Genomic DNA, 24,322 nt, shown 5'->3' with positions numbered 1-24,322 from the left:
TTCCAGGCAGCACTCCCTGACCTCCTCTGCCTGCCTCTGGGCACCCGTGATGCCCTTTACATATCCTCCCCAGGCACAGCAGCCCCCCACCTTCCTCTCCAGCTGTCCTTGAGCACGCAGTCATCACTGTTGGGATGTTAGAGTCCATCGACAAAGAGGCCCTGAGCATAAAGCCTCCTACATGTGCAAGGGAACACCTCTCGTGATGAGTCCTGATTACTTTTAACGAATAAGGTAATGTATAAAGAATATGACTTTTCTGGGTGATTTCTTATTATTTCTAGACAGAAGTTTCTAGAGTAGTCCTGTGCAAGAAAGGATGGCTATGTAAGACACACACAAACACAAACACACACACACACACACACATACACACACACACACACACACACACACACACACACAGACAACACCATAGTTTAAATAATGCTTCCATTGTTATCTCTTCAGGACAGACTTTCATGGGCCGCCTGACCTCAGGGCCACTTCTCTCTTTAGCAAGCACTCACTCAACAGCGACCCAAGATCAGTTATATAATCCTAGCCCATACCCAGCCCTACCTGGAGAGAGAACCCAGCCAGTTCTCCTGGGTCCCCAGGCAGGGCTCCTAGGGTTCCTAGCACACCCCTCCCCTCTCCTAGAACACAGGGGTTCACAGAAGAACTTGCCGAGGATTATAATACAGACCTATCGAGCAGAAACAGAGCAGGTTGAGAGAAAGGCAGCCAACCCGCGCGGTCTTGGCCAGGGCTGGCTTCAAGCACAGGGCCCCTCTGGCATGAGCTGGGAATGACTGCGAACACAGCCGGCTTCATGGGTGTGCAGCCCGTGCAGCTGCACTGGGCCCCACGCTCAGAGGGGTCCCACATTTGGTTCAATGCCCTGGTGCTGCCATCCTGAAATTCTTAATCATTTTTGAACAAGGAGCCCTGCATTTTCATTTTGCATTGGGCCTCTCCAATTTTGAAGTGGGCCTGTCTGCATGAAGCCAGACCTTTTGCATGGCCAGTGTTCATCTGGGAGCAAGAGATGGAACAGGCAAGGAGAAGGGACATGGAGAGAAACTGAGTGGGGAGAGCCAAGAGTGGGCTGCAGGGCCACCCAGAGCCCCCTGGAGCTCGGGCATTTCAGGGGTGAATACTAGTTTGTTGCAAATAAATCGCTGCTCAGAGACACTGACAACACGTAGCAAAGGTTTCTGTGTTGTCACTTTGTTTCACCGTAACGTTGACAGTTCGTTTTCTTCCCAAACTTGTGCCTAACTTCATGAAAACAGGTAAAAACTAAGAACTGACAGATTCCCTTTTTTTTCGTTGCAAACCAAACATTCGGTTTTATTTTTAATTTTTTAATTTTCTGACAGATTCCTTCAATGAAGCATTGAAGCAAGAATGTCAATGTTTGAAAGTAAATTCAATCAGCCGATTTGTAATGATAATTTTTTATTTAATAAGCCAAACAGGATACTGTTGTTTAGCAGCAAGCCAGACTGCATGGGATGCATTTCTGATGTTCAAAAAGCAAGAGTCACTTTATGACATAAGAGATACTTACGTATCACACACAGAAGTAGAAATAGCTAAATTTCCTCTTTTATCTGAAAAAGGTGTAAAATGTTATAGATTTTTTTTTTTACCTGATTAGGAAAAGAGATATAACTAATAAACTTTAAATACATTAGTCAAAAGAAAACAAGATAAAGAATCATGAAAGAATGGAATGTCAGAGTCAGCCTAATAATTATGAAAATAGCATGTCAGAGTAAGCTCGGTGTAACTACTAAGACAAATTAAATATCTGCTGTTTGCTAAAAGTAGGGGATGTATAATAACTGTAGCTTTAACTCCATATAAACAGCTGAAATTGCACCACAGTTTTGTGGCCACTTGCTAGCTACCTGCATGCATTCAGGGAATTTGCTTTGTTCACTGATAAAAACCCAGCTAATTCCCAAAAAACAAAACAGAAAAACAAAGCAGCCTTCTTGCCAGCTGCATCTTCCAAGCCTACCTTGCATACTGTCTCGTCTTCCTGAAAGCGTATACTGTTCCCAGAATCAGCCAGAACCTTTGGGTTTATTAAACTTGCTAACCCTCCATGCAAGAAAGACAGTGTGCTTGAGGCACCAGCGCTCCTCCTGCCAGATCTTCTGGTGAAAACTGTCGAAGAAGGAACGGCACCCCCACTGGGCCACCATCCCCAACTTGAAGGAGAGGGGTCAAGAGGTGTAGCTGTTCTTTCATAAATGGGGCAGGGGTTGGCGGGGGCGGAGGGGCTGGGGGAACACAGTGAAAATGAGTCACCTTGGGTTGCCCTCCAGTGTTTGCTAAAGAGAGAAGCAGAGTTCATCTTGCACGTTGACATGATCCATAGAGGCCCAACTCGACTCACGCAATGTCAGCTGTAAGGATGAGATAAACATCCAAAACTAGGGGCCCAGCTCTGTCCTACCCTGGTTCTGGAAGGACAGTAACGTCGCGTCCTAAGGAAGAATGTCTAGATGCTAGACGTCCATTTTTTTCTTTTTGCACACAGTACTCCCGAAATAAACAAGTCCCTTTTTCCCCCCTAAATTCCTGCAGTAGAGAGTGTTTAATTCAATGAAAACATTCAAGTAAGGGGACCATAATCCAGGGCCACCTAACCCATACATCACCTCGAGTGAACTTGAGAAAGGTACACCCTCCATGTAGAAGCAGCTCCCTGGGCACTCAGCTTAGTGAGTGACTGGTGCCTTTGTACAAATTAGAAAGACTTCCACCCCTGCCCCACCCCCCACCCCGGGTAGACACGGCTTCACCGTGGGATGCATAGCTTGGTCAGCAAACAAGGGCTTGATTTCAGCACCCCATCCCCACTCCATTCGGCCAGATACTTTTGCTCAGTGAACAGCCTGCACGAATGCCCTCAGAGATTCTGCTCAGTCTCTAAACATCAAGCTCTTCTCCAATAGGAGGAAAGCAATTTGTCTGGCCTAATTCTTATCGTGTGCGATTTACTGATAATTCTTAAAACCTCACAGCAATAATTACTTTAAAAAAGAAGAAGAAGAAGAAGAAGAGGCTCGTTAACTCAAGAGAATCTCGGGAAATTTTCAAGTTATATAAAAGGAAGTTAAAAAAATCAGACAAGACTCAGAAAGATATTTGGAAGAAGGTACAGTAGAGGGATAGGTGACGTGGTCTCTAGAGTTGGGTGGAGAACAGTTCAGATTCTGGCTACATGACCTTCGACAAGTCCCTTACTGAGATAATAATGTGTACCTCCTAGGGCTATTCTGAAGATTAAAGGAGTTAACATTCATTGATTCATACTTCCTTATTGAGCACTTCTCACATGCCAGGCACTGAAACACAACTGTGAGTATACAGTCAGGGCCCCCACCATCCTCTAGTGTGGGCCAAAAAATAATACCGAGCTTCCATTAGAATAAGAGTTATGAAAGGGTATGAGGGAGGATAAGCGATCTGGTCAGATGGGACGGGGTTAGTTTCTCGTTGGTCTGTGATCTGAAGAAAGTGTGGGAGGTACCAGGCAACGAGAGAGGTGAAGAGAGATATAGGCAGAGGAAAGGCCAGTGTGAGACTGTGGCTCTTTCATGGAAGCGAGGCCACTGGGGCTGGAGCATCGAAATCAAGTGGGAGAGCAATACCAGAGGAAGCTAGAGAGAGGGAGCTGGGACCAGATTGGGCAGAGTCTTGAGGCCTTGATAGGGATGTGGTTCTTCAGACATCCTGTGAGCAATGGAAAGAGAAGGGTGAGGCGGAAGGATCAAACAGCAATGCAATGGAGTAGAAAATAGACTGGAAGGGAGCCAGAGTGCTGTGGGGACCAGTTAGGTCATTCCGGCCATCCAGGTGAGATAGGATGGTATCCTGGATCAGGATGGTGGTGATGGAGAGAGGAAAATGGGTTTTATTGGGGAGAGAAGAGGGAAATAAACAGGACAGGTCATGGGAGGGGATGAGAGCTTTATCCAGGTGACTCCTAGACTTCTGTCATAAGCGCCTAGATGGACGTCGGTGTCATTTGCTGGGACAGGCTATGCCAGAAGGTGACCGAGTTGCAGGGGAAGACCCTAAATGAGTTTACGGAAGACTGAATTTAAGATGCTTCGTCTCGAGAGGAAACACCAAGAAAGCAGTTGTGCCTGCATCTCTGGTCTCAGAGGAAAGACCCCGGTTAGAGATAAAAATCCACGAGTCATTCATGGCAGACGATACCTGAAGCCATAGCTGTGGATGAGGCAGCCTCGATACCACCTCGGTTATTTGCAAACTTTAAAAAAAATGCATACCCGCTTATATATTCTTGTTCTATAATCAAATCACCAAATAAATATTTTAAACTTTTTATTCTGTTCCTAAAGATTTTCTCTGTAAATACGGCAAGAAGTCATCCAGCCATGAAAGCAGCCACGGGCCCTGCCTGCTTCTGAACCAATCTGGACCAAAGCAAGCAAGGGAAGCCTAGTATCCCAAGCACCAGCCTGGGTGACCTCTGGGCAGCAGAGCTGCATTAGTTACAGGACACACTGAAAGGGTCCAGAGCAGGGGGTGGGGCTGACATAATCATATTTGAACTTCAAACAGATCATGATAGGGGATTGGCAGCAGATAGCAACAATACCACCTAGGGTTGCTTTAAGGAGTGTGGATAACACCCAGAGGCTCCCAACATGGCGCCTGGCCCCTGATAGCTCAGTAGATTCTAGCTGCTGTTACTATGCCCCGGGGGCTCCCAGGGTTTATTGTCTTTGTGATACAGCACCCCCCATCATCTCTGCACCATAGGTCTACCCCAGTGCCTCAGACATGACAGCAACTCGATAAACAATTGGTTCAAGATTTATAGCTCTGTTTATTAAAATCTTGTCTCCCTCTATCCAGAAAGACTTAGTTTCACATAGCAACATGTGGAGACTCTGGGAAGGAAGGACAGTTTGAATGACAATTCTGGAGAAGCTCAGTCCCTGAGACTGTGCCACACTGCCATCACCTGGTGGCAACATGCCTGCAGTGCAAAGCGGTGCCTCCGGCAACACTGGTGTCAAAAATAAATAAAAGACAACACTAATGAACTGTACACTTAAAAATGGTGAAGATGGTAAGTTTTATGATATGTTTTCACCAAAATAAATAAATAATAAAAGTATACTACTATAATAAAAACATTATTATATTAACACAGAGAAGGTAACAAATAAATCAGCGGAAAGAATATAAAAATCCAGAAACATATCTAAGTAGTTATAGGGACTTACTATATGAAAGGTCACAGTGCAGTTTAGTTGGAGAAGAATTTTATTTACTAAGTATAACTGACATACTGGTTGTTTGGAAGAAAACAAAGTTAAATCTTCCCTCCCATCATAAATAAAATTAATTCCAGGTAGATGAGAGATCTAAAGTAAAATGTAAAGTGATTAAATTAATAAAAAGACAAATTCGAAGAGTATTTGCATAAGCTTAAGTTGCAGAGACTTTCTTAAGCAAAGTGGGAAACCCAAAGCCATAAAGGAAAATATAGGCACAAAACTTTGGCAGAAGAAACCGCAAAGTGAAAGTTTGGGGAAAATATGCATGCCGCACATCTGCTAGACAGTGCTATTGTCTATGGCAGGAATCTGCAAACATTTTCTGTAAAAGGCCAGACAGTAAATGTTTGACGCTTAAGGGCCACAAGGCTCTAGAAACTACTTAAGTCTGTCTTCGTAGCAGACTCGGCCAAAGACTATCCATAAGCAAGGGTGTGGCTGTGTTCCAATAAAATTTTATGGATATTGAAATTTGGATTTTATATAATTTCCGCACAATTTTTTTTTTTTGCCTTTTTTTTTTTCAGGCATTAAAAAATGTAAAAACTATTCTTAACTTACAAGCCTTACCAAGACAGGCAGCTGGTCGGACTGACCTGTGGTCTATGACCTGCGAAGGGCTCCTGCTGCTATGTAAGAAAAGGCAAAGGGCAGAGGACGTAAACATGCAAGTTGCAAAAGAGGAAATCCAAATGGTTACTAAACATTTATAACAGGACGTAGAATGACATTTTTCCTGTTATCTGAGTATGATACATGACAAACAATCCCACATTCTAGAGAGAGAGTCTTGACATGCTCTTGACAGCTTTCTGTAAGAGACCTGAACGAATCTATCAAACCCCGTCAGCCACTTCCAAATAACAGAGAACAAATAATTCAGAAAAGGATTCAAAAATGGAGGTCTGGTGTCATACCTCACCTATTTGACAACCTGAGCAGATGATTTTTAAACTCTACCCTCATCTATAAGACGTTATTTGTAGTAATTAACATGAAATGAAACCATGCCCAATATTGAAGGTGTTACATATTTCAAAACAGATCCAGCCATTGTTTCAATAACTTACCCTTTTGGTTTTTAGTCTTCTTTATGGGCTCTATTGGGTCAATGTCTTTTCACATTAGGATAGTGTCCTAATCACACTAATTTAGGCACTAATGTAAAGGGATTTTGCAGATGTAATTATGGTCCCAAATCATTTGACCTTAAGAAAAAGACATTATCTTGGTGGATCTGACCTAAAGCGTGGGCCCTTGAAAAACAGAGTTTCCCTGGCTGTGGAAGAAACCCCTAGAAAGGAATGCAACACTTTGATTCCAGCCTTGCTGAGTGGAGAACAGACATGCTGTGCCCTACAGAACTGTGGACTAATAATTGGGTGTTGTTTTAAGCCACTAAGCTTGTAATAGATTATTACACGGCAATAAAAAACAAATACACCTTTTATTGCCTGTACCAAGGTGGACCACTCCCACCCTCCACCCTTAGTCCCCACCAGGAGGAAGACTTAGTAAAGGGTTTTCCCAAGCACTCTGCCCTTGACAATAGTTAATATGCAGACTACAATGTGCTCCACACTGCCCGACTGAAGCCAGGACAGGGTGCTCCCCCTGCCTGGCCCCTGTCTCTCATCTGATGCCCTGAGGGGTCCCCTAGATGCCTTTGGCCTCTTTGGTACAATCCTGAGAATCACTGCTTTGGGAAAAGCCCATACTTTCTTTAATCTGCCCCTTCCTTTGCATGTTGTTGTTGTTTTTTGCTTTTTTAAAAAATATTGTAAATAAGGCCATGACAAACATCTTTGTATGTAACACTTTGGATTTGGGCTGCTTTTCTTAGGACAAGAAATGCTAAGTCAAGGAGGAATGAACATTTTTAAGGCTCTTGATATATGCTGCCAAAGCTTTCTAGACGCTACCAGTTTACCATCCCACTAGCTGAGTGTGATGCTTAAGGTCATTTGATCGAAGCTGAGCCAGAGGTTTTTGCTCAAATAATTAGGAGATATTTCTGGGGGAAAGCCTTCTTCACAATTTTACCTCTAAACTCTTTGCCCTTAGTGACTCATCTTCACTCCCAAGCTTCCGGTCCCCCACTGGGAATCTCTACCTGGAAATCCCAAAGGCACCCAAACCTAACGACCAAAACTAAGTCATCTGTCACCTTTCCACTCCTTTTCTACCAAAATGCTCCAGATCCAAAAAAACAGACCTATCACTGTGGCTGGGACTACGGTGATAACTACGATGATAAACATGGGAACCAGAGTCCCTAACGAAGCCACCCGTTTAAGATGAACGAGGGCTCGGGAAGACAAGTCATCCTTTCCGAGGCAGGGCACAGAATGGGACAGTTGAGGACAAATATACGACAGCGCCTGCGCACCAAGCTACAGGACAAAAGGGTGACGAATGTGCGTCATGGACCATCGCCCAGCAGGCGACGTCCGGAAAACAGGTATCCAGGCCTTGCACAAAAACGCGGTTTCGCTGCCAAGAGCGGGGGACTTCGCGCGCCGGTATTTTGCGGCCCGCGAGAGACAACTGCGCAGCCGCCGTAGGGCGTACCGACCGCCCGGCGCGGGCGGGCGTGTCGGAGTTTTGCGCACGCGCCCTCGGACACGCGTGCGCGAGCGTAGTCCGGGAACCAGGAGAAGAACGCGGAGCGGAAGGGGTGGGGCCGAACCCCGGTCTCGCGCATGCGCGCGCTGCACAAACCATTTGGCGGGATTTTCCCGGCGGCCGTGTTCTACTGGGGTCTTTGGGATGCTTAGCGTTGGAGGCTTCCCCCACATTGTTTTAAAAAGTGTTTCTCCGTGACTGACCGCTGGGGCTTTCTGACCGCCTGAGGTCTTGGGCTATTTGGTCACCTTCCTTCTCGGTCCCCCAGAGGGCAAAAGGACCAGAGTGACCTCCTGCTGATCGATCTCCACACCCGAGGGTTTCTTGGACTCAGGTCGGAGCTGTGTGGACCCGCCCCCACTCCTGTGTCACCATGTCCGTGTCCACCCAGCAGCTGGCCGAGGAGATGCAGATCTTCGGCCTAGAGTACGAGGAGCCTCTGATTGAGAAATGTGAGTCCCTTGCCCCGTCCCTGGACCCGCGCCGAGGTCCGCGCTTGGCTTGTAATTCCCAGACGCCTAAAATAATGAGAGCGCTTCTAGGTTTCACCTTCCCCAGATCAGACTTCTCAGTGGGTGTGAGATGCAGAATTAAACTCAGTTTTGAGTTTTGGGATGTGAGGACTTTGAAATGCTCACAGAGTATTGCTTGGACCCCAACTCAAAAATAAGAATATGAAGCACGATTTTTTAAAAGTGCCAGTTTATATATACATAATTTTTTTAACATTTTATTTTTTTATTTTCCCCCTCCCCCCTTCCCTCTCCCCCTCCCTTCTGGTAACCACTAGGCCATTGTCCATGTCCATGAGTCTTTGTTTGTCCTGTTCATTTGTTGCTTTTAGGTTTATATCCCACATATGTGATATCATGAGATTTTCAACGTTTTCTATCTGGCTTATTTCACTTAGTATGACTATTTCAAGGTCCATCCATGTTGTTGCAAAAGACAGTATTTCACTCTTATGGCTGAGTAATATTCCATTGTATATATGTACCACAGCTTCTTTAGCCAATCATCTATCGTAGGACACTTTGGTTGCTTCCATGTCCTGGCCACTGTGAATGATGCTGCAATGAACATCAATGTGCATGAAGCACGATTTTAAATCAGTGCAATTTCAGAAAGCTGGGATTGGAACTAGGTTGGGACTAGGCCTTGGTGGCATCTCCGAGTTTGGAAATTGTTTAAGCCTCTAACAAAGCAAGCGATTTGGGAGTTTTGAAATGTAGTCTTTTATTGCTGGCGCCTCCCTTAACAGCCTGTACCTTAAACTTCTCATCAGAGCAGTTAGTGATCTGTGCAAATGTGAGCCCCTTGAGGTGAGTTCCTAAAACTGAATTTTAGCTTTGGAAGGTACTTTAGAGAGTGTCAGCTGTTTACAGATGGAGAAACAAAACAAGGAGAGTTAATAGCCCGAGCTGGTCTGTGAACCCAGGTCTTCTTTCTCTAAGTCCAGAGCCCCATCATATTGGTCCGTCGTATTGGTTGGGCTCTGGGGCAATGTAGGGACTTGTTTGAAGCAAAATCTGGGGAGACGTATAATTCTCGGTTTTAGAAATGGAATGAGTGTGCAGCTGCCTTACCATTCATCAATATTTTGAACTTTTTTAATATTAGCATGTTACTTTCATGCTATTTAGCATGTTAATGTCTCATGAGAGACCAGAATACTCCAGGTTCTTATGCCCAGTGCATTCTCTTCCCAAAAGGAGACTTAAATGAGAAACCTAATCATAGTCAGAAATGTATTTGATGAGTTTGAAGGCAAAACAAGAGAAATTAGTTGTGCGAACCAAATTTGTAAAGGCTTCAGCTCAGGATGCTTGCTGTTGCCATCTCACAGAGGACTATGTTGGCAGTGCCTATGTTGGCAGAGGACTATGTTGGCAGTGGAATTCTAGTCTTTGAACTGATAATCACTCACCTCAGTGGGATTTTAATGTGGCTTGATAGTCATACCGAATTTCTCCCATCTGTTCACTCTGAGTCTTCTGGATCAGCGGTCCCTAACCTTTTTGGCACCAAAGACCAGTGCTCCTATGAGAATCTAATGCCTGAGAATCTGAGGCGGAGCTGAGGCGGTGATGCTAGTGCTGGGGAGCAGCTGCAAATACAGATGAAGCTTCGCTCACTGGCCTGCTGCTCACCTCCTGCTGTGCAGCCTGGTTCCTAACAGGCCACAGACCAGTACTGGGGCTTGAGGACCCCTGTTCTAGATGACCGTTTTCTGCCTTCTCCTTTAACATCCTTCTGTCCCACCCAGCTGATGTGCTTACTTCCTGTTTTGCTGGAAAAAATAGGAGCAATTTTCTAATTGCTCCTATTTTTAGGAGCTACCACCATTATGTGTCTGCCGTGTCTACCTACCTATCTGTGTCTGCTGTATACCTTGCCTTCCTTCCTATTATAATGAATAAATTTTCTTTACTCCTAGCAAAGACCATACCCTCCACTTGAGTCGTAAATCCCATTCCTTTTCATCTTCTTAAGGACATCACTCCAGTAATTTCTCCTCTTACATGTTTTGTACTTTTCTCTATAAGGTTTTTTCCTAATAGCATGGAAATGTGGTTCTTACTCCTGCCTTTAAAATAGTCTGTTGACTCCACTTCTCACTCCAGGTCTTTCCTTCCCAATTACAGCATATCTCAAAGGGTTATCTATACCTGCTGTATTCATTTTTTTTTCCTCCTTCAACCCACTTCAGTCAGCCTTTTCATCTATACCATTTCACTAAAACTACCTCTCTCAAGGTCATCAGTGACCTTCCTCTGGCTAAAGTCAATGGTGAATTTTCAATTCTCATCTTGAATTATCAGCAGCATTTGACACTGTTCATCATATCTTCTTTAAAACATTCTTCTCTTAGCTTATCAGACACTACTATTTGTCCTACTTTGCTTGTCCCCACGTCTCAGGCTTTACAGATTCATCCCCCTCCTGTCCTAAGCCTCAAGATGCTCTCACTTCCACGGCGCTGCCTGCTCCACGCTTCGGCCTCCGCTGTCGTGGGGCACGGTGAGGCAGCTCAGCGTGAGCGCTGGGTCTGCACAGCGACCCAGCCTCCTGCCATGCACTGCACACCGAAGGGGACAAAGCTTTCGTTGAATTCCTGAGTGATGAAATTAAGGAGGTAAAGAACATATAGAAGCGTAAGTCCCTCTCCAAGATGTCTGGAGGTTGGGAGCTGAGAGTGAGTAGGGCAGAAGCCGGATTGGTACGGAATGTTGCTGGAGAAGGCGCTCACTTTCAACATTAACAGCAGCGTCCTGCCAACATTTGATGGGGAGGAGGCGCCCTCCCAAGGGGAGAAGGTTGAAGAAGAACAGGAGCCTGAATTGACATCGACTCCCATCTTCATGGTTGAAGTTATAAAGAATGGTGGCAAGGAGGCTCTTGTGCTGGACTGTCACTATCCAGAAGGTGAGGTTAGACAGGAAGAGGATGAGAGTGACATTTTCTCCATCAGGGAAGTGAGTTTTCATTCCACCTGCGAGTCTGAATGGAAGGACACGAATTATACACAACACAGATTCCCTGGACTGGACCTTATTCGACCACCTCATGGGTTTCCTTGCGGACCTAGGGGTGGACAGTACTTCTGCGGACGAGTTGGTGGAGCTCAGCGCACCCCTGGAGCACCAGCGTCCATCACTTTTCTTGAAGACCTCAGAGCTTTTGTCAGGAGCCGGCAGAGCAGACAAGACGCCGAACACCTTGCTTTGGCCAGCGATCAAAACCTACTCTGAAGCCAGACATGTGCTTCAAAATGATTTTCATCCTAATACGGAAAATAATTCAAATTTAAATGATTTCTAGTTCCCTCCTATTTACTATTCATTTGTTTCTTCTCTACATATCTGTAGATTTTTGTGTAACATAATGATGGACAATAAAATTGGTTTATTTCTTCTAAAAGTGAAAAGATACTCTCACTTCCTTGGCGATCTCACCTGGTCTCATGGCTTTACACCCCTGTATTGCCAGGGAATCCCAAATTTTTATCTTAGCCCAGACCTCTTGCCTGAACTGCAGGTTGGTGTGGCCAGCTGCCTACTTGACGCCTCCGATTGGATATCTGATTGGCACTTTGAACTCTACACGTAGAAAATGAAGCTCCTGGCATCTCCTTCCTCTCCTCAGAGTAGTCGCTCCTCTGTCTTTCCACCTCAGCTAATAGAGACTCCACTCTTCCAGATGCTCAGGCTAAAAACACAGCATCATCTTTCTTCAGACCTCACGTCCAGCCAGCAAGTGCCACCAGCTTTACCTTCAGGATGTATCGTTCTGAGTCTGACCACTTCTTACCACCTCCACGGCCAGCCACCACCTTAATCCAAGCCACCATTGTCTCCCACCCAGATTTTATCTTACTTGGTCCCCCTGATTCTGCCCTTGTCCCCTTCAGTCAACGGAAGTCCTCATGTTACTTGTTCTGTTCAGATCCCCTAGCGATTGCCCCGCCTGCTCAGGGTACTACGCAGGGTCATTGTGATGGCCGCAGGGTCATTGTGATGGCCTGATGGCCGACAACCTGCATTCCCTTCACCCTTTCACTTCTGTCTCCTGCTTCCTCGCTGCATTCCAGCCGCAGTGGAATGCTGATCTTGCTTCGACCTCAGGATTTTTGTCTGAAAGCTTTTACTAATCACTGCATGACTCACTCCTTCACTTCCTTAACTCTTAAATATCTTCTTCTCGATGAAGCCTTCCCTAGTCACTGTGTTTAAAATTGCCAGCTCCTCCCCGCAACTCCCTGATCCCTCTCTTGGCTTTATTTTTCTACGTAGTACATTTAACCATCTAATAGACTACATATTTTGCTTATTCGTTTTGTCTCCCCCTCCAATGGTAAGCTTTGTGGAGATAAGAATTCTTTATTTTGCTCACTGCTGTATTCTCATTCCTAGAACAATGACCGGCACTAGTAAGTGCTGAATAAATATGGATTGAATAAAGAGAGGATTATTTTCTCTCTTCAAGGTGAAAGCTGCAAGAAAGAAACTAAGATCTTGTCCAATTTTCCCTCCACAGTGGCGGAGCTGTGCGTTCTGCATGGAGAGAATGAGGCGGGAATGGTAGGCGAGCTCATAGCCTTCTGCACCAGCACGCAGAAAGATCGCCTCACCGCAGAGACCCTGAACTCTTTTGAGCATGAGGTAAGGACACGATGGAAGGAGACTCATCCCGTCATCCCATAATTCTCCACTTCTGCTCTATAGGGCAGGCTGTGCGATATACTGAGAAGAGTGTGGACTTTTAAATCAAAATGGGCTTCCAGTCCCAGTGTGAGCCTGGGGAACTACTTAATGGCTCTGAGCCTCAGTTTCCTCTTCGGTCAGTGGTTCTAATCATATTATTTAGGATTATTGTAAAAATTAAATGAAAATGGATGTAAGTCCCCTAAAACTATGCCCAGTAGGTGGTGGGTCTTCAACAAATAGTTGGTGTCATTATTAGACCTGTGATGTTGTGTAGGTAAATAGTCACAGAATAAGTCTTTATGTTTAATCTGTTGTGTGCATCTTCTTAAGTCTCACTTTGAGGAATTTTATGTCTTTGATTACATTTCAAATGCCTGTTATTTGTGGCTGCGGAGAACACCTCCTGTAATACTTGACTATGGAATAATATATTTATTATTTTCTATTCCTCAGGTTCTGAGCAAAAGATTGGCCAGATCCCGGCACAGTGCCTCCAAGGACAGTGGGCACGCGGGAGCTAGAGACATCATTTCCATACAAGAGCTGTATCCTTTTCTGCTGAAGGTCTTGGTCTTAAGCCACCTGTTCTGTATTATGATTTATCTCAAGTCGCACGCGTAATTTAAAAACAAATAATAAGTGCCGAGTGGTCAGATTTTTAATTTAATCAACCCTTGCCTTAGATTTTGCGTTGAAGTTTATTGCGATTTTTCTTAACCGATGTTTTTAGAATCGAAGTGGAGGAGGAAGAGGAGACCCTTCTGAATGCCTATTCCACACCCTCCAAGGTGCGTCCGCGGTGTTTAGAAATTGTATCCTACAAGTGGTGTTTTTTTCTTATTCTAAAAATGTCACAACATTTGAAGTTCTGAGAGAGAAAAGTAACCACTCACACAGTTTCCATGTATTTCCTCCTACAGTTCCCACTTACGCATCTTCCTTGACGCTCGTATGCGTAAGTGGTTTCATGTAATGACAGCCTTTAGGAATGTGTGGTTATCTTGCTTTTTTCAGTTATCATAAAATTATTATAAATACAGATTCTCTATAACTACTCTTTTTAATGGTTGCTTAGTTTTTTTATCAAGTGGAGGTACTATTGTTGAATAATCCAGTTCTAGTGTTGGATCCAGTGTGAGAGAGTGTGGGAGTGGAAAAGCATTGCCCTCGGAGCCTGAATCAAAAGACCCAGGTGACCTTGGTGAGTTGTTTTAGCTCTCTGAGCTGCAGTTTCCTCACCTATAAAATTAGGATTCATTCATTTATTTACTGAGCAGCTACTACATGCCAGGTGCTGTGCTAGACACTGGGTAAACAGTGAATGAAATAGGCCCAGAGGGACTCTGCCCTCCAGAAGCTCGCAGCCAGCGGCTGATAATCTCCTTTCTCAGAGGGCTTGAAGGTGAAATGAGTATGTAAACTGCCAAGCCCAAATCAATGTATTCAGTAATACTAGTTAGTCTTTATACTAAATAAATTTGTGGAGATCGATATAAACATGGAATAAGCCTTAATTTTTCAAAGTAAATTACATCGTAAGACGGAAGTAAGTAGTTTAAGTGTGCCTATGGAAAAGCTAAAAATATACCCTGAGTGGTTGCTAACACAAAACCAGGTGCCTATAATATTAAAGGAAATAACGAGATTTTACTTAGCTCATTGAAGAACTTGATTTTTCCCTCTGAAGATGGTCCCCCAAAGCCATATCTTGGCAAAAGGCACCTTTACCCTTCCATTTGCTCAGGCCAGGAACCTTGGAGACCTCTTTGAGTCTTCCTTTCCTCGCACACCCTACATCCACCTTACCCGCTAGTCCCATCGGCCCTCCCAGGATCGGGGCCCCTCACCACCTCCAGTGCCACCACCAGGTCCCCAGCACTGTAGTCTTCTGCGTGAGTGGACCAGCCTCCTAACGGGTCCTCTGGCCTCTTTCTGCCTTGTCCACCTCTAACCGATTCTCCACACGGCAGCCAGAGCTCCTTTCAAATGAAAGTCAGGCCAGGTTTTTTTGCTACTGCTCTTTCCTAGTTCTCCATCTTCCCTAGGATCGTTCAAAGCCTGGGTGTGTGAGGTTCTATCTGAGCTTCTCCTCACTCTGGTCTCCTTGCTATTCTTCAGACATACCAAACGTGTCCACCTCAGATGTCCCCTTGAAGAGAGGGAACAAACTTGCCTAAGATAGCAACCCCCTCCTCATTCTCTCCTTTATTTTCTTTCCTTGCTTTGTTTTCCTCCATAGAACTTGACGACCTTGAGACACGTCATATATTCACTCTGCGTTTTAGTGTGTCTCCCTCCATTAGAATGGAAGCTCCTTGAGGACGGAGACGGCTTTATTTGCTGCTGTTTTCCCAGTGCGTGGCTCGTTAATAGCTGCTGAACGACAGACCTTGTGAAAGAGAGCGGTTGGCTGGCACTCCTGGTAGCGTCAAACAGTTGCAGTACCTAGTGGGACAATGTTGATCTGACTGACCACTTCACAGCTCCAGAACTGATCTCATTTACTTGTATATCTGGAGTTGATCACATTTGTGAGAATTGACTCATGGTAACCCAGTTCTCAGTAGACTGATGCATGAGGCAGATGCACATTTACTCTGGAAGTATATACCCTTCTAGTGACTGAAATACCACGTTGAGGACCATTCCTGCCACGAAAGTACTTGGGAGGCTCAGTTACGAATCAGAATGTGTGACCATAAGCTCAGAGCTAAGTGAGTTGGATTAAATGAGCAAATAATTTAAAATATGTGTCTGAAGCTCAGAGGAGATATATGGGTCTGGGCTAGAGATGTGTCAGATGTTTAGAACAGCACCCATCACACGGAAGCTGCTCGATCATTGTTAGACCGGGCATCAAGGGCAGCATGATAAAGAGTCATAGTGCCAGACGTTGGCCTTTCCACACACATAGAGCCGGGGCGAGGCTGCCTGACCCTCGTCCCGTGCCGGGGCAGGCGTGCTCCTGTTACGGCGGTGCATGTCAGTGCTCTTATTATCATTCAGTATTTGACTTGTGCGGTCGACAGCTGTTCTTCTGCCTCTGTGTTCACCATAAATCTCCTGGTTATAATTCGGCTTTCCACGTGTCCTGCCTGATGGGAGAAAAGATCTTAGCCTGAGGATTCGAAGTTCCCATGCTGTCGACATTCCGTTTCTAGTAAATTAATACACTGGCATCCTTGGCTGTAATTTAGGTATCTGTGGTGTGAGAATGTGCTTGCCCGAGGATATGAGAATAGATACACTCTATATTTTCTTATTACAAGCAAATAAACTGGCATGTAATCTTAGTAGTGAATCTCATGAGCTTGGTGGGAGTGAACACATCCCTGAGGGGCAGAATGGCAGTTGGTTTGTTGACACGATCAGGTTTCACGATTGAGGTGCCAGACTGTGCTGTGTCCCAGTACCAGAGGCAGACTCTCTCTTGAAATAAGCCCTATATAGCATTAGCCCTAGAGGCCTGGAGCCCACAGTATATTATAAGTGTCTTTGGGGAAATCGCTGGAGAAAATACAACAAAACCATAAAATCTTTTCAATCCTTGACTCGATAATTCTCCCTAATAAGAATCTCTCCTAATAGAAAAGCTTTAAGAGTCTCAGCATAATTTATAATCACCCCAAATTACAAGCAACCCATACATCCAGCGATAGAGAAGTTGTTATGTAAATTATTATATATCAATTCAATTCAACACCTACCAAAAAGGAACAAGATTATGACAATGGAGGAAAATGCTCATAATTAATAAAATCATATCGTACTTAAAGGTTTATAGTTAAACTAAGATCGTAACTATTAGAGTTTGTATTTTTTTAATTGGAAAAAATATTAAAATTCTAGAAAGGAATATTGAAAAATGGTTATTGTATAGGGTGATAGCCTAAGAGCCTTTTAAAATGTGGTTTCCATTCTGGCTCCTTTAATGATGGTTTCGACTCTGTGCCACAGTCAGCGCCCGGTTCGGTTGGCATAACTCCGATGTACAGCCAGGAGGAGCCCAAGGGCAGAAAAAGCCTCTGCAGTCCTGCTGGCCTCTCGATTTTAGTCAGGGCAAGGATTTTGCCTTACCTTGTCAGTCAGTTTTCCTAGACTTTGGGGAGCAATAGGTCACTGGACTGAGGGTTTCATCCTCCATGCTGGACACATCTTTGGATTCCTGTTGATGAGTAAGTGAAAAACCAAAAACAAGTGACCAACAATGAGGTGTTTGCTAAGTACTGTCCAAGTATGAGCTCAGCCATATTATCTGCTTGGACTCATTCCCTTCTCTAATTTTGAAAATGTGTGGTAGACTTTGCCAAAATTAGTGGTAACATCGTCCCGTCCCTTCTTGGGAATTCCTCCATGCAGGTTAAAACCGCATGCGTTATAAAATTCACACCTGTCCAAAAGCAAAGCGAGGCGGGAAAAGAGAGTGAACACGTGAATGATTTAACAGGACAGATCACCTGATTCGCAGTCTTTTTGCGGGAATGTTGGCACTTTTTCATAATTGCCTTCAAAATGGGACAGTATTCTGATGAACGCCGGGTGACGGTCACTGGAGAGTTCTCTATGGATTATGCACGGCAGGTGGGCCCCGAAGGCCCAGTCCTATTTCGTGCCCTTCGTGTGGGCACCATTTTCCTTTTTTTTCCAAGGAACTGCACATTTAATTTGTAACTTGGGTCTAGAGTGACTGGGGTTTTGTTTTTTGTTTTGTTTCTAGGGTTCTCAGAAGCGAGCTGTCACCACCCCAGAAACCCCCCTAACCAAAAGGAGAGTGTCTGCTCGCAGCCCCCACCAGCTCCTCTCACCATCGAGTTTCTCTCCAAGGTATGATGAGAATTAATTCAGCTGCCAAAGAGCCGCACCCCCTTCCTCTGGTTATCTGGCGGAGGCTGACTACAGAGTGACTTATTAAACTCGGTGGACCAGTACCTCCGCTGTGACTGGCTAGAAAGTTTATTGCTCTCTGCTCTCCTTGCTTTCTCTTCCTGTGTGGAAAATTACTGTTTCTTACAGTAATTAAGGAAGCTCACTTTCCACCCACTTTTCTGGGGCTCGTTTCCTAGATCAGGAACAGATAGCTTGTTCTGAAAACAACCTGTCTATTCAGAAGTCTGAGTGCCCCGCAGGCCCTGCCTGCTTCTGTTAGTTCGTGTGTTGTTGAGTTTGTTTGGTTTTCTTTTTTTCATCTAAAGTATTTATTTTTAAAAAAAAATAAAGACACATATCTTTGTTTATAATGTTGCGTAACCTGGTTATCGTTCCATCTCAGGTTACAAGTAGTTTCTGAGAGTTTTCCTGTCACTGTGAATCCACACTGACTTCATTGATATTTTATCCCTGCTGCCACTTCTGTCCGTGAGTTTTTGAATTCCGTAAGTGACATGTCTCGTATTAGAGAATCCATAGGTGAGGGCCGTACTGAGCGGAAGAAAGGTTTGTAGGTGTTGCCACGTCGGGATGAGGCTTAGGGACAGTATTGTTAACCATTTAGGGAAATACTAGCTGCCTGGAGTCACCTCCTCTGCTTTGGATCACTTCTTGTAGAATAAGCAGAGATTTAAGATTTTTCAGCTCTGTCACTTTAGAAAGGAGGCGATAGCAGTCGTTTAAGATGAGCGGTCATTGGATTCTGAAGGACAGTTTGACTTGAGTATGGTCCGCTGCTAATTTGAGGAGTTCTCAAACTGTTTTTGGAAGCCACCTTTCTAGACTTACAAGAGCATCTTTGAAACTTGGTGTATAGAGATGGTTTCGACATGGGTGCCAGCACTGCTCCAACAGCTCCTTCTCTATGCAAGCAATCCTTTGAAACCTGTAGGTCTTTTTACAGCTGACCTCGTGTGACCCGTAGGTCTGTTTACAGCTGACCTCGTGTGAGCGTCTGGTTGCATTAAGTCTGGTTGCATTAAAGGCCGGCCCCAATGGATGTCCCACAGAGCTTCGCAGGGAGGGGCTCGGAGAAGCCAGCAATACTTTGCCTAGTCATTCTTAAATGCATGCTAATAAAGCTGACATCAGAAACTGGTTTTGTAATTTATGAAAGTAACTTCTCAATTATTCGGGTAGAGGCAGCACTGGAGATAGAGGTAATTAATGGAGCTCATTTTCTATAGCCTTTCCGTGGGAAGAAGGAATTATGGCACCATTGGCAGGAGTGCCCACCTAAAACTGGCTCCTGCAGAGTTTTGGTGCATTAAATGAAACCTGTTTTAAATAGACCTCTCCGTGAGTTATGTTCACAACCAAAGCATTAGAAGACCTCACTGTCTCAGTGTCACCTAAGTGGATAGCAGCATCTAAGTGTTCTTGGAGGTGTAATTTGCCAGCCAGGGAGTGGAAACATGAGAACGTGTCAGCTGAGCCTCAGACTGGGAACTGCTGTTCGCAGCAGACCAGATTCATTGCATCTCCACCTCCGTGGACACGGGGGAAAGCTGATTTATTTCACTTCATTTCATTGTTCCTACCTTAAACTATATTGTGAAGTATCATATACATGCATGGCAACTTTTGGCTTATCCACGGTTCCAGGCTCTGATACTGTTCTGATAAATGCTAAATCTTCATACAAAAGAAAAGAAAATGGTACTTGAAACTTGCTTTTTCATCAGTTCAGAGTGAGTTTTGTTCAGTTTTGTGCCAGGAAAATGACCTTTTAAAATATGTCTCCGTCTCTAAACACGTTCGATATCACTCAGCCCCTCATTCCTGAAATTCCTTTAAGATCCGGGTATGTCTAACCCCATTAAGCTGATTAGATTTATAAAATGCGAGGCCAGCTTGACATTTCCCCAGCCCCCATCTGCGAAAGGTAACCTTATTTTATTCCTCTTGCCCTTTGTAAACGAACACAGTACTGTTAATCTCTTTCGCTTCCCATCAGTGCTACTCCCTCTCAGAAATACAACTCGAGGAATAACCGAGGAGAAGTGGTTACCTCCTTCGGCTCGGCCCAGGGAGTGTCTTGGTCCGGGAGAGGAGGAGCCGGCATCATCAGCCTAAAGGTCTTGGGGTGTCCAGAGTCACTAACCGGGAGCTACAAATCAATGTTTCAGAAGCTGCCAGACATTCGAGAAGGTGATTGTTTTTCCTTTTGAAATTCTGGAAGATGTAGAACCACCTGGAAGGGTATTGAGTAAGTAGCAAAGCCTCGTCTAGGCTGTAGAACAGGTTCCAAGGTTGCCTTTGAATATTTAAGTTGGTAGATATCCTCTGGGTGTCCCCGTTAGTGCAGGGACATGACACGATGTGCTCAGTAATTCTCCCAAGTCACTTCCTTTTGCTAAAGAAAAGCACAGAACGATTTCCCAGTAACAACCATTTGAACTGTGTAAAGGAAGCCAGTCGAAGTATTAAAGGAAGCAGAGACACTTATGGCTTCTTCCTTGTGAAGAATGGAAGACTGTCCAGGTTGCCCTTGACTTCCCATAATCCTCACTGATGACCTGAGTTCCAGGAAGGCCGGGGGTAGGGGTCCGTGTTGACTCTGGGATTGTGCCACGTGTTCCCCGGTGGCCGAGGAAGACTGGATTCAGAAGCCAAGTATCAGGAAGTTGGCTAGGGATCTAGAAAGTATCATTTGGCCAGATGTCCTAAGCAGCCTTTCTGCTTCTATAAAATGACTAGCCTTCGTGTTTGACAATACGCTGTATTTTTTCTTCTTAGCAAGCGAAATGTCTTAAACACAACACTTTCCCTTTTGGGCTTTCAGTTCTGACCTGTAAGGTAGAAGAACTTGGCAGTGAACTCAAGGAACATTACCAGATCGAGGCTTTTGCTCCTGTTCTAGTTCCAGCACAAGTAAGTGTCGTTCCAGTTGTTCCTCCTAACTTGCGTTTTTAAATCCATGGTGAAAAGGCATCCTTTTGCTTCCTTTTCTACTTCTTGGCTATATCAGCCGGCGTCATCAGATGTTCTAGTGAGAACATATATCCTGGATGGATTTGGTAAAATGGGTCCTTTTGAAGGAAGACTCACAGGTGCTTTCTGGTTTTGTGACCAGAGACAGTCATTTTCCTTGCACTTGGGTTCGGGTCTTACATAGAAGCAAAGATTAAAGACATCAAGATGTGAGGGTAACAGCAAGCATGGGCGTTCCAGAAATGGTCACACGCAGGCTCCCCGTTATTGTGGACCAGCTGCTGCCCGTGGTATCATCCCTTGTGGTTTAATCTGACGTGTAACCAGTGCTTTCTCTCTAGAGCATTTTTTAATCTATGGGGAGATGTGTTCTGGAAGATTTTTGAAGGTACTTGTATGTCATATATTTGCATTCAGAGAATGACCAGTTAGGGAAGATATGCAAAACCATGTCATATAAGGAAGTTTAGGAGGAAGTATTGGGGGAGGTGGGATATACAGTACAATCTTGTGGGAAAAGATTAGGCTTCCTTCGTTTGCCCCCAGGCGTGGAAACAGGACAGAGGAAGCCATAGGACGATAAATTTCAGCTCAGTTTAACAAAGAACTTCCTGTTAAGGGGAGGTAGGATGTGTGGTTTAAGGATATGGCTCTAGAGCTGATCTTCTGGGTGTCAGACTCAGGTTTCACCCACTGTTTGACCTCGACTAAATAGCTGATGTCTCTTGCTCATTTTTCTCATCTGTAAAATGGGTACAGCAGTAGTATCCACCTCACAGATGTCGTGAGGACTAAATGAGTTAAGCCTTTAGAACAACGCCTGGGTTTTAGTGAGCTCGATAAACCTAAGCTATTTACAGTTGTAGCTCTCCAGAGACGCAGCAGGCTGCTGTGGGATCTTGAGGCAAGTTCTGCTTCACTAGAGGTGCTCAAGCTTAAGGCAGCCACTTAGAGGGACTTAAGCACTGGTGGTCAGACTAGAAGCCCTATAAGAGCCCTAACGCCCCTGAGAGTCAATGATGATGCTTGTGGTCATCTCAGGGTCAAAGTGATGCCTGGCCAAGATAATGTTTGTTGTTATTTAGAGGCATCATTTTCTTATCTGCTTTCCTATTCACCCTGTTGACTTCAGATTCTGACCCTCTGTCCCAAAGACTGTGTCATTCTTTCGTTGCCACCTTCCTTCGGTAGGAGCCCGTCACTCTGCTGGGCCAGATTGGCTGTGATAGCAACGGGAAGCTGAACAACAAGTCGGTGATTCTAGAGGGGGACCGGGAGCATTCTTCCGGCGCTCAAGTTCCAGTGGATTTATCTGAGCTCAGAGAATACTCTCTGTTTCCTGGACAGGTGCGAGGGATGTGAGCGTGCTCCTTACCCTACGGTATGTGTGGTGGGCTGGGGCTCCAGGAATGAGCATTCCATCACTGGCCAGCTGCTCCTTGCTTCCGACCGCTGGTGCCTTGAGACGTGGCTGGAGCACAGGCCCGAGAGTGGACACTGGTGTAGGGATTTCGATTTTCCCTCATAAGCTCTGACCTTGGCTCTAGAATCTGACTGCCCAGGTTCGAATCCCAGCTCTTCCCCCTGAAGTATGTGATTACGGCTATATTACTTACCCTCTAAGCCAGAGTATCCTCATCTGTAAAATGAGAATAATAATTCTTACCTCATAGGACAGTTGTGAAAATGAGGTCATCCGTATAAAGCATAATTATCGTTATTAATACAACCCCTTTAATTTGTTTTCTAGAAAAATGCCTCCAAGTTTACGATTACAAAATGAGAGTAGCTGGACAATAGTTTTAACTACATCAAAATAATTTATTCCTGACCTCTCGTTTATCTCCCCTGTTTTGCTCTTGTCTTTCAGGTTGTAATTATGGAAGGAATGAACACGACTGGTAGAAAACTCGTTGCCACTAAACTCTATGAGGTACCACGGCGGTCCCCACCCTTCCTCCGGGCTTGCCGCAGGGGTGGGATGCACAGTTCTCTGTCCTCTTTAAGAGCCTGTTTCTTTGCTTCTCAGTTCTCTGACTCTAGCGTGGGAACCTGTCTCTAGGCCAGGGGTCAGCAAACTGTTTCTGTAAAGGGCCAGACAGTCAATATTTTAGGCTTTGCAGGCCGTGTGGTCTTATCACAATGTCAGCTTTGCCAACATAGCACAGACGCAGCCAGACAACCTGTAAGGCAATGAGTGTGTCTGTGTGCCAGTAAAACTTTATTTACAAAAATAGGTGGTAGCCAGATTTGGCCCGTAGCGTACCCTTCTCTGCTCTAGGCAATTACTTTCCACAGATTTTCATCGAATGCAGGGAAAAGTAACAGGTACCGGCTCTCTCTCCTCCTTGCCTAGGATACTGACACTCTGCTCCCACTTTTCGCTGGGTGTTTTAAGAGTTTTGCTGTGACCTCCCATTTTCTAGAATTCTTCCCACTCTGAGCAATGTAGAAAAATGGCAGTACCATCAGCTCTGAGCTTTTAGCTCCAAGGCGCAAGACGCTTACAAACATGCCCCCACTGGGTGCCCACCCCTTTCCCTCCAAACGGCGGTGCCTGGGGCAAGACCGCAGCTTAGCTTTTTTCCTGTTTTCAAGGGTGTGCCACTTCCATTTTATCAGCCCACCGAAGAGGAGGGAGGTAAGTTTTGGTTCCAACGTCGTTTTGCCAACAATGAGGGAGGTGGGCAAGGATCCAGGAGTGCAGAGCCTCGGGCCCTCAGAAAGCCACGGGAGCTGCGAGGGCCCCTTGAGGGCACTGGGGGCCACTGCGGACGGTGGCTTCGCAGGCCCCCTGTGGAAGGCCAGGGGTCTGGGCCTCGTGAGCTTGGTCAGTGTTACACCTGGGTCCTGAGTACACGAGGCATGTCATTCAAATCGAACGTTTCACAGGTATTTGCAGATTGCTTTGAAAAAGGAAAACTAGGGGCTGTTTAAAAAACAATTTCTTAAAATGCAATGTCAAATCCTGGATGGAACCCTAGAAGAGAAAAGGGACATTCGAGGGAAAACTAGTGACATCCAAATAAAGCCAGGAGTAGTTAGCAGTGATGCGTCAGCATTAGTTCCTTTGTCCTGACAGCTGCACTGTAGTTAGGAAAGACGTCGCCGTTAGGGAACCCTGGGCGAAAGGTAGACACTTGGGAACTCTGTACTATCCTCGCAACTTTTCTACAATTCTAAAGTTCTCCCAGAGTAAAAAGTCGGTTTAAAAATTAGGCGAATTTCTAAGAAAGCCTAGAGTTATTCGGTAACTAATCTAGATGGGAAAAGACAAAAAGAAATTTTAACAAACGTTGCTTAAATATTTTA

General features: G+C 45.0%; 1 protein-coding gene and 1 pseudogene across 5 annotated transcripts in view; both read left to right on the top strand.

The window, feature by feature from the left end:
• Window positions 1-8,099: 8,099 nt before the first annotated feature.
• The window catches only part of POLA2 (DNA polymerase alpha 2, accessory subunit), a 25,702-nt gene continuing 9,479 nt past the window's right edge, over window positions 8,100-24,322 (top strand). For all 5 annotated transcript variants that reach the window (XM_015588744.2, XM_015588743.2, XM_015588742.2 and 2 more), the window contains exons 1-10: window positions 8,100-8,395; window positions 12,981-13,105; window positions 13,604-13,695; window positions 13,881-13,938; window positions 17,868-17,974; window positions 20,034-20,227; window positions 20,862-20,950; window positions 22,202-22,357; window positions 22,881-22,943; window positions 23,609-23,651. In XM_015588744.2, the coding sequence (XP_015444230.1) occupies window positions 8,317-8,395; window positions 12,981-13,105; window positions 13,604-13,695; window positions 13,881-13,938; window positions 17,868-17,974; window positions 20,034-20,227; window positions 20,862-20,950; window positions 22,202-22,357; window positions 22,881-22,943; window positions 23,609-23,651 (1,006 nt within the window). In that variant the 5' untranslated portion in view covers window positions 8,100-8,316. The remainder of the gene's footprint in view (window positions 8,396-12,980; window positions 13,106-13,603; window positions 13,696-13,880; window positions 13,939-17,867; window positions 17,975-20,033; window positions 20,228-20,861; window positions 20,951-22,201; window positions 22,358-22,880; window positions 22,944-23,608; window positions 23,652-24,322) is intronic.
• LOC102883558 lies at window positions 9,796-12,974 on the top strand (annotated as a pseudogene).

Source organism: Pteropus alecto, unplaced genomic scaffold (genome assembly GCF_000325575.1).
Source record: "Pteropus alecto unplaced genomic scaffold, ASM32557v1 scaffold43, whole genome shotgun sequence".
Lineage (NCBI taxonomy): Eukaryota > Metazoa > Chordata > Mammalia > Chiroptera > Pteropodidae > Pteropus > Pteropus alecto.
Note: the sequence above shows the minus strand (reverse complement) of the source record. Positions and strands in the feature narration are given on the sequence as shown.